Raw genomic sequence first — 10,527 nt, 5'->3', positions numbered from 1 at the left:
CCTATTTATCTTCTAAATTATTTCTAATTCCTATTTATCTCCAAAATTATCTCGAATTTAGTACAGAGTTTCTCTACTAAATTATCTCTAATTCTTATTTATCCTCTCCCCTACTTTTTATCTATATCTATCTAAAGAAAATTTGGATTAAAAAATTAAGAATTATTTAAATATTCTAACAAAGTTGTAAAATAACTTTAAAATATTTATTAAGAACACAAAAAAATAATTTTATACTTTTACAAAATATATCACAAAATTATGTAATAACAATTTAAATTATGTTTTTCTAAATTATCAATTTAAATGTTTTTTTAAATATCTAATAATATGCAATAGCTTTAAATACATTAAATTCAAATAACAAAAAAATTTAAATATTTTATAGATTATCTAAATATTTATCATAACTAGATTTTAAATAGTTAAAATAACGAAATTATGTATCAATTTTAAAAATTTCTTCAAAGTAGAAAAATAATTATAATATAATATTTAAATTAATAATAATTTAATATATTACAAGTTTAATAATAAAATTATGTAATCATAGTATAAATTATGATTTTATGGATAATTAAATTCAGTATACAATTAATATTTTAAAATGTAAATATTTTACATATTATTTAAGGATTTAAATAATAAAATAATTAACATAACTAGATTTTAAATAGTTAAAATAAATAAATTACGTAATAAATTTAAAAAATCTAAAAAGTAGAAAAATAATTATAACATAATATTGAAATTAATAATAATTTAATATTTTTACATAGTATTGTAAATAATTAATTTCACTTATATCAAGTAATAATTCGAGAAAGTAACTTTCAAAAAAAAATTATTAATAATATTTTAAACTCTTAATCTATATTTATTATATAATTATATATACTAAAATTAATATTTATTGTCTTTTGTGATAAATGTATTTTCAATAAGTATATATAAATTTATTTTGTTTAGTTATTTAATAGAAAATTTTTAATAATTATTGGAGATTAAATTACTATAGTTGAAATTTTTAAATTTGATTTATTGTACTTATTGTACTTATTGTATTTATTGTGTTTATGTTATAAGTTATTAATTAATATTTAATAGAGATTAAACTATTATTTGAGATTATACTATTTATTGACTAAGTTAATATATTTTTAGTACTTATTGTATTTTTGTAATTTTTTGTAATTATTGTAGTTTTCATTATATATATTTTCAATAATTGTGTATTCTTGCTATATATTTTCAATAATTATTGGAGATTAAACTATTGTTATTTATTAGAGATAAGACTAATAATTTAGCAGAAATTATGAGTGTTCATGAGTTGGTTCAATGCGGTTGTAGGCTTTTTGGTCACCAAATTGACTTGGTCAGTTTAGGGTGTTGGTTAGGTGAAACTAACTAACCTTTTGTGAAAATCGACCCACTCAAGTTGTATTGGTTTGGGTCGATTTTTTGGTTTGGTCAGTCTGTTCAAAAGATTTAAACTTAAAATTTTAATTTAATTTAAAAAATTACAATGTGATTATTAAATAATAAATTTAAAAATTAGATTTATGATATAAAACATTTTCGACTAAGAAATATGGGAAAATTCCCACTTTTTTATATTAAAAATTATATTTAAAATATAAAATATTAATATATATCCATGGTTAGGTCGTTCGATTTTGGTCAATTTACAAATGGCTAAAGTGGAACTGATCCAACTTGGTCGAATTGAGAAATTTTTTAACCAAAGCCAACCTAAAATACTAGAAAACCGACTAACTCATATCAAGTTAATTGGGCTAGTTGGTTTCATCAGTTTGATAAATAAATCTATCTGAAATTAATTATTGTTATTTTTGTATTATAAAAAAATTATTAAAAGTAGCATATAAAATATGAATAATTATTAATTATTTAAAAAGTTAAAAATATAAAACAATTGTATACTCTTATGTGTTTCTATTAGGGTCATTTATTAGGACACACTTTTAGGGATGACAATTTCCCCATCCTCGATGGGGACCTAACTTTCCTGACCCAATGGGGTTGGGGATGGGGATTGTTTTGGCGGGGCGGGGGCGGGGGTGGGGACGGGGATTAATAGGAATCCCCGATCGAAATTGTGGTCGGGGGTGGGGATTGTGGTTGTGGTCTGATTGAATGAAAATTTATTAAATCTTTCAATTAACAATAATAGAAATTTACCATGTGGTTAATACTCAATATATCATTTTGATTGTTTCTATCATCAAATTGAATATTGGGTTGACGGGGACAATATTTTCAAAACTAGATCAAACCAGACGGTTAGACCAAAAAAACTGGGAACTGGACACCGTTTCACCTCAAAATCGCTTTTTGTCCAAAAACTTTTTATTTAGTTAGCGAACTGCTAACTTGGGAGGTTGAACCGTCAACCTGGACAACAGTTTTTGTCCTTTTTTTTGTTTTTCTAATTTTTTTTTGACAAAGCAAGTCATCCGTTCAAATCGAACAGTTGGACCATTTGACCCCATAACAGTTCCCTATCCGGTCCAATTTTAAAAACCTTGGATGGGGAGCGGGTGCCTTGCCTTGAGCTTGGCTTGGTGTGTGGCATGGCCTGTCCCAAGGCCCAGCCCTTGGACCAGCCCAACCCACGGCATGGCACGGGCCGTCGGCTGTGCCAAACTGACCCCCCAAATACATTGAGGAGTGGTTACCTTACCTTGAACCCGTGTGACACTAGGGATGGGGTAAAGTGTCTTGACTATGGGGCAAGGAAAGGGATGGGGTAAAGTGTCTTGACTATGGGGCAAGGAAAGGGATGGGGTGCCCTACCCTAAACCCACCCTATTGTCATTCCTATATAATTGTTAATTATTAGTAGAATTAATAAAAATGTTAGTTTTTATAATTATTTTTATTTATTTAAAATTAATCAAAATTTTATTTAAAAATAATAAAAAGAATACAAAATATTAAAATTACTACAAATTATTAATAAAACTAAATTTATTAAAAGATATTTGTTCATATTCAATTAACAATAATTTTTTTTATATATCGACATTAAATAAAAAATAAAATTATTAAATCTTTCAGATTTTCCTGTGCATCGCACCGGTCCCTGTTAATTTAGAAGGTAAATAGAAATTAGAGATAATTTTAGAGAAAGTGGAGAAAGTAGTTTAGGATAAATTTTAGGAGAAGAAATTATTTAGGTTATTGGGAAAATGCGTCTCATTCATTGTTTGAAAAAATGATATGAAATAAAAAAAACAAAAAATTAAAAAATAAGGAGAATTTTTTTTTTATTGACCGTTTTATTTTAATATATATATAGAGAGAGAGAGCGAGATTATTTTTGGAGTTATTTTGATAATATTATTATTATCGTCTTCAAAACGTAAAATGGTCGGTCGGACAAAACTCACCGAGAGCTTCAGATATTAGCGCCAAGTACCCTCAAAATGACATCGGTGGTCATTTCCATCGGACGGTCTGTCCCTTTCAACTATAATTTGAACGAATCAGATTGATTCAAAATTCCGATAAATAAACCCACGTTGGCATCTCGTAAACCCTCTCCCTGATCAACCTTTCTAAGGGTTTAGGAAAGAAGAACAAGGCAGAGAAGGATTCGACGAATCTATAGAAGTAGAAGGTAAGGCGTATGTGTAGCTTCTATTACTTTTTAACTCTGCTCTGTTTACTTTATACATGGTCTTGGTTTCTAGGGTTTGATTCATTTGGAGTTGATCAGAGCACCTGATATTGCAATCTGTTCTTTCAAACCTGTGCCGCCCACTGGTGTTTGCAACGATAGTGTAGATTAGTTAAGATAAATCACTTCTTTTAAGGTTTATTTCTGTTTATTTATTCAACTTGGAAGAATAAACTACTTGTTGGTGATGTTGTATAAGGTTTATTTTTTGTTTCTTGAGCTGTTCCGGTGTTTTTTGTCGAGACTGGAGACATCTACTAATGGGAAAAACTTGTGTTGTATCGTTCTACCTTTTTCTTTCACTTTTTGATTGCCTATTTCTGTTTTTATTTTCATGAAATAGGTAGGCTTTCATGTTTTAAGGTTGCTACTCGCCTAAAGTTAGACTTTTACTTGTTTTACACTGCGGTCCTAATGTTGGTGCTGTTCTTTCTCTGTCCATCTCCCTTCTCGTGTTCTTGCAACTGCCTTTCTGCATTAATTTTGACCATTTGGGCGTGCAGAGTGGGACTCATCATGCCCGTGCTCTGTATAGGTTTTTAGCTGGTTTTGTAAGTTGGGATTGGGAACTCATGACATTCTATGTTTCATTTTATGCATACAGGTATTGCGGTTTGGTTCTGTTCTTTAGCCCAGATTGTGCATGATAATTGCTTATTATCCTATATTTCTGTTTGTCTTTCTAATCTTTGTAAAACGAACATCATTCATAACTAATATTCCCAGTATCCATCAAAGGTGGACAATCAGAACGAAAACAGAAAACCACTACGGTGCAGCAATGAGCATAACCAAGGGGGGAGTTCAATGCCGAAGTGATTTAAAAGGCGTGCTTAGATGCAGAGCTGAGGTGCACTTTAAAGTATGCACCTTGCCTAGGCCCCAGGTGCAGTAGTTCCAAAAGGTGTGCACCTTGTGCGCATTGCGCTTAGACCCAAGAATGCAAAATGGTTTACATCACATTAGTTATTTGAAGTCGTGCAATTGGGAAAAGGTTAAAGAGATCGAGAGTTTTATATGCTTGAATAATTTTTATACGTTATGGTTAATTATTTGTAAATTTTCATTTTAAATATGTTTTACATGTTGTGTTTATGTATTTTAATTTGAGATAATGGGTTTTTTAAACTTTTTTTTAATTTAAGTTTATATTTAGAATTAATATTATGTTTATTCATTTTTTTTGTTTTTTTGGCATTTTCATGCCTTGCTCTGAAAAGACATGTGCCTTGCACCTTGCTCTTTTAAAGTACTCCAGCCACAAACCTTTTAGGACAGTTCTTGCTCACAAGATAGTAAACTACAATGTTCTCTGTATGGGAGATATAATTAAATTTTATATGACAAAAACCAACTTAAGTCTTTTCTAAGATCTGCGAGAAGAAAAAAGATATCTGCAGGGACAGGTTAGATGTGATCATTTAAAACATTGTGACAGCCCAAACTGAACTATCAAAAGTCCTGTATTTCTGATTGTCAAATTACATGTGCCATATTTTGCTTTATTAATTCTATCAAAGTGAATCTTCACTTCTACTCAACTGATATCTTCTAAGATGTCCTTATTGATGGTTATGTATTGTGTTCTATCTGTGATGTCATTGAAGATGCCTACTTCTTTGGAGGCATGTATTGAATGAATAATTGGATGAATGAATCTTCCCTTTGCATTTTATCTACAACAGGTGACTTTATGATGGTACCTCTGGGATTATTAGAGTTCTTCATGTCCATGCATTTCTATATATCTATAAGCAAATATGACAAATACTTGTTGTTTGTGTCTTTTGTACAGGCTCCAACAATGGCTTTCCTTGGTAAAGTTGGAAATTTACTTAAGCAGACAATAGGCAAGCAAATCAGTTTGGAATTGTCACCATCTACTCCATCTATATTCCAAGCCATAAGATGCATGTCATCTTCAAAGATCTTTATTGGAGGTTTGTTCATTCTCATTTTTTTGTTAAGTCACAATGTCAGATCTTGTTTTCATGACTGATGATCCTAAACTTTAATGCTGCAGGTCTTTCATATGGCACAGATGACCAGAGTCTGAGGGAAGCTTTTACTGCATATGGGGAAGTAATTGAAGGTACATATGCCTTAATACTTTAATCTTTTTCCCCATTTGTTCCAGTCATATTTCTGGGCATTCTGTTTGTAAAATTGCCAATGTTATATTGACCATTCTCTGAGGAAGTCAGCTATGGAGTTAACCCTGTTATAATGGTGACTAATGGGAAAGTAAGAAGCTGCATATCCAGTGATCATGTTACATGGATATGGTATTTTTGTTGGAACCAGATATGTTATAAGGTGTTCATCTTGACATAGGACTAAGGGACTTGCCTGGTGTATTATAATTTAGCGACTCCAAATGAATCCCTCTTTTGTCCTCACACCTGCACGCATGCCCTTTTTTTTGTATTTTAATGAAATCCTTTATCCATCTTTCAGAAAAAAAAAGGAATGCTGGTTGTGATAGAAAACGAATTAATATAGAAACATAAATCAATGCGAGCAACATAAAAATTTAAAATATTATGTATTTGATTGTACTAAATAACAAGTAAACAATTCACAGCCAACTCTTGTTCTAAAACTAATGGTTTGAGGTAATCACATGTTATGAATTCAACAATTATAAGATTCCATTAAGTTTCAGTTTCAGATTAGTCCATAATTCAATGTGGCTACAATACCCATCTTGAAGTTTCTGTGTAATATAGTCTGGAAATGTTGTAGCCAATGAAGTAAAATATCTTGTCTTCCAGTTTTTTATTGCATAGCTACAATAATGTCTCTTTAGGCCTGGACTGAGCTACTGACTTGTGAGATACAAGTTGTGGTCTGATAGATAAAACACAATTACATGCGTTTGTCTTATATCAATGTTTAAACATTTTGTGTGGCATTTAGCATATAAGTTGAGTTTGTGTATCATGCTCATCTGGAGACTCTTAGGTGAAGTTTCCTTGTTGTAAAATATCTTTGGAGTACTTTCATAAAAATAATCCTCTGAGGACAATGCTGGGGCTTCTGTTCTTGTGTCCCTAGTGAAAGTTGCACAATGAATGTGTTATTTGTGATTTTTGATTGGATTGCCATGTGTTGGATTTGCATGGATTCTTTTTGACACCGGTAAATATGTGCCCTACATACCACAGATAAGCTGCACATGAGAGATCTTAGAGTGACCACTACTACTACTTTTGCATAATACAAATATTTGAACATGTCTTGATTTGACAACTATTCAAGTTATGGCAGCTTATTGATTACATGTTTTGTGTGTTGAAAGGTGTATTTTCCATTTTTTTCCCTTTTTGTATTGCATGACACATTGGTTTTGTTTTTTGATAAGCATAATATTCTTTGCAGCAAGAGTGATCATGGATCGTGAAACTGGTAGATCCAGGGGCTTTGGATTTGTTACTTATACATCTGGTGAGGAGGCTTCCAGTGCCATTCAAGCCTTGGATGGACAGGTATTATGGCTTCTTTTAGCATCTTGTCATTTATTGGTGCTTTTTAGGTGATTGCATGAATGTCATGGAAATAAATAGCTAAGCTTTTCTGATACGTACATATTGTTTACGCGTTGGTATCAGATATATATGCATTTCTACTGAGTGATGATCCGGACGATCCAATATGAACAGTCATGCTGAATAAACTGTGTGGATCCTATCATGTTCATCATTCATTAGCTCATAAATTTGAGGCATTTAAAAGTATTGTTGGCTTTTTTTGATCCAATATGTGCAGGCATTTAACCCCGGGCCCATTCAAATTTTGACAAAAGTCCAACCTGAGCCCCCCCCCCCCGGCACTTGCTTAATAAGTGGTTATAATTCATGTAAAACTGCATCTCAATTCAGTTTTTTTAATGCTCGAAATGATGGATACTTTATCAGTTTTTTTAATGCACATGTGAGAATTAAGATCAGTTTGTGAAGTTGGTTTTACATAGCTTCTATTTGGTATATGGTAACTAGGTTGATCTCAGGGTTTTTTCCTTGCCATTTTGAGGAATGATAGTCGGACGTTCATAAAATAAACTTCAACTGGTAATTCTCTGATGACTCGTTGCTTTTTCACCAGGAACTTCATGGTCGAAGGGTGAGGGTGAATTATGCAGCCGATAGGGCTGGAGGATTCCGCAGTGGCGGTGGTGGTTATGGTGGCGGTGGTAGCTATGGTGGTGGTGGTTATGGTGGTGGTGGTTATGGTGGTGGTGGCAGTTATGGTGGTGGTGGCAGTTATGGCGGTGCCGGTAGTGGTGGATATGGTGGTGACAACTTTGGCAGCGGAGGTGGCAGCAGTGGTAGTTACAGTAGTGGGGGTTACGGTGGAAGTGGTGCTAGTGGCAGCTATGGCACTGGTGGTGACGGTGGAAGCTCTGGTGGCTATGCCAATGTCAGCGGCAGTGGAAATTATGGTGTTGCAGGGAGTGGCGGTGGCAGTGATAACTATATGGGCAGTAGTGTAGGTGGCGAGAACAGCTTTGCAGGTGGTGGATATGGTAGTAGCGGCGGAATGTCATATGGTGGTGGAGATCAATACACAACTAATAATCAAAGCGGCACGGGCGAGAATTTTAGAGACAACGATGACAATGATGATGAGCCTGATGACTATGCAAATAAGAGGGCCTGATGGGTGCTGCTGAGGAAAGAATTATTAGCCCTTGGATTACTGTCATTAGTCTAACCTGATTTTTCTTCCATGTTTCCTTTAAATTTCTTTTGATGTTTGTTTTTTTGGACCGCCAAAGTGAAGGCAACTGTTTGATAATATTAAGTTGGCAAATAACTTGTCATTACTATAATATAGTTGTTACTATTCCTTCTAGATAGCAACTGTTTTTGCTCTAGCAAATGGAAAGAATCATCTTTCGTTCGTCTTCGTCAAAACTAAAGGTACACATGGCTCTGACCATTGAACCGTTTGTACTCCATTTATCTAGCCGCTGTTTGGCATCGTTGCCGTTTCCTGGAGCAATGGTATCACATCAGTGCCATATAGGAAAAAATGGTGATCCAGGAAATAGTTAATGTTTGAAACCGTTTTTTCATAGAAAATGGTGTTCTAAGCCATGTCTTGGAAATCGAAAATGCATGGCTTGAAACAATGCTAAATTTGGTGTTTCCTGTAGTTGCAGTTTATTGCTGTTAATATGGCAGTGATGTGGCATTGGATAATGAGTAGAAGTGCAAAAAACGTTTCTTGGAGCATTGATATCAAATAGAAAAAGTTGCTGTTGTTTCAAGAAGTCCTACCTAATAGCATCTATGTAGCTGCAACTGCAGCATCGATGCCAAACACTAACCTAGTTTGTGGTATGTGTTCCTCCTTGTCCCTTCCCGTCTCATAATACACCTGATTTCTGAGTTTTTATAGAGGTAAACCTTGTGAATGGGTTTGAATTGGATTGGACTATCAAGGTTCAAAATTTTGATAATTGTATGTTTCTACAGGGAATGTTTCCGGGTTTAATCCGGTTCAGGGACTGATTCTTCTGAACCAGGTTTAAAAAAAAACACAAGGTTTTAAAAAAACTAAAATAAGGGGAGCGAGCCCCAATACAGTGATATGCCCCTATACTTTGAACCTTAATATTTAGGGAAAACCCTTATTAAACTTGAACCCTTGAGGGGTTATCTGTGAGCCGTGGAGGGAGACCTGCTACCATGGGAAACCGAAAAGGCACCTAGATGAAGTTGGAACTGGTTGCGTACTTGCGTTTTCTATAATAAGTGTTTTGTGGCTTATTGCATTTTAGAAGCCAAATGCATCTCAAAAAGCCACCAAAACCGTTTGGTAAGAAATGTAATTAGAAGTACAAAAAAAAGCTTCTAGCTTCTTACGCTTTTCCCCTTATAAGAGATTAAAGAAAAAGTCCGTTAAGGCAGGCTGCATCAAAATGCTCTAATAAGCACTTATTCAATATGTACTTATTTAAAATTCCGTTTAAGAAAGCCTGCATATGCCATGGAATTAGAGCAAAATCTAGATTGACTGGTTTAAAAACCAACCGCTAATATAAAGGCTGTATTTGGGAAGAGTGCAATGCTGGTTCTTTCAGGACAGTTTTATGGTCATTTGCACCCATGGTTGTTTTGGTTGGAAGAAAACAAATTGAGAGTGCAAATTTGCTGGTGTTTGAGAGTTTTTTATGTTGTAAGTAAAATCTAGCCTCTATGAGCCCTGTTGCCTGTACAACACAAAAAATAAAATAAATAACAAAAACATTATTATCAGTAAACATATATTTAGATTTGTAATTGTAGAAAATTTTTCCTAAATACATGTGGGAACCAAGAGGGAAAGTAGAAGAAAACCCCAGACAGAACTTGGCCTCTATATATTCTGGTGTTTCCCAAACCTATTTTGGGAGGCAACTTTTCCCTTCCAAATACTGTGAAGTGTGAAGTATGGCGATGTTCTGAGAACCTTAATCTTTTCATCACCGGTGAATATCCAATCTCAATGGGGAGGACAAATAACATACCTGAGATGTTCTGAGACCTTCAGAATAGCCAGCAATGCCGTATGTCAATTTCGAGTTCGTCGGAGCTCGAAATAGCAATTCAAGTTTTTCGTTTCTGTCGTCAGAGGTCAAGAAGATAGGTAGCTGTTGATGAAAAGTAACCGTTGCTGTAGTATTCCTCAACGAGAAGATGTGACAAAGAAGCAAATCAGTGTTCTATTTCCATCGATGGAAAGTGAGAACACAGGTTTGCTTCCCTTTCTCGATGTACATTTACACTTTCCCTCGATTTTCAGGATTCATTTACAACTTTACCTAACAGCGGAAA

General features: G+C 33.6%; 1 protein-coding gene across 4 annotated transcripts; it reads left to right on the top strand.

The window, feature by feature from the left end:
• Positions 1 to 3,451: 3,451 nt before the first annotated feature.
• LOC104597946 (uncharacterized) lies at positions 3,452 to 8,560 on the top strand. 4 transcript variants are annotated; one of them, XM_010259745.3, is made up of 5 exons: positions 3,452 to 3,646; positions 5,502 to 5,646; positions 5,730 to 5,798; positions 7,088 to 7,194; positions 7,811 to 8,560. In XM_010259745.3, exons 2-5 carry the CDS (start codon positions 5,511 to 5,513, stop codon positions 8,363 to 8,365), a joined length of 867 nt encoding a protein of 288 aa, XP_010258047.1. In that variant the 5' UTR covers positions 3,452 to 3,646; positions 5,502 to 5,510; the 3' UTR covers positions 8,366 to 8,560. The 4 variants fall into 4 exon arrangements, with proteins under 4 accessions (XP_010258047.1, XP_010258048.1, XP_010258049.1 ...); XM_010259746.3 differs by lacking the exon at positions 3,452 to 3,646 and adding an exon at positions 3,671 to 3,817; XM_010259747.3 differs by lacking the exon at positions 3,452 to 3,646 and adding an exon at positions 3,724 to 3,842.
• Positions 8,561 to 10,527: the final 1,967 nt, after the last annotated feature.

The sequence above is a fragment of the Nelumbo nucifera genome, chromosome 4 (genome assembly GCF_055504915.1).
Source record: "Nelumbo nucifera cultivar China Antique chromosome 4, China Antique-T2T, whole genome shotgun sequence".
Taxonomy (NCBI): Eukaryota; Viridiplantae; Streptophyta; class Magnoliopsida; order Proteales; family Nelumbonaceae; genus Nelumbo; species Nelumbo nucifera.
Note: the sequence above shows the minus strand (reverse complement) of the source record. Positions and strands in the feature narration are given on the sequence as shown.

Bases quoted from the DNA above. Each gene is read 5' to 3' on its own strand.
- LOC104597946 (XM_010259745.3), top strand. From the start codon at position 5,511: ATGGCTTTCCTTGGTAAAGTTGGAAATTTACTTAAGCAGACAATAGGC. The intron at 5,647-5,729 runs GTTTGTTCATTC...TTAATGCTGCAG, and splicing joins TTCAAAGATCTTTATTGGAG to GTCTTTCATATGGCACAGAT. The intron at 5,799-7,087 runs GTACATATGCCT...TATTCTTTGCAG, and splicing joins ATATGGGGAAGTAATTGAAG to CAAGAGTGATCATGGATCGT.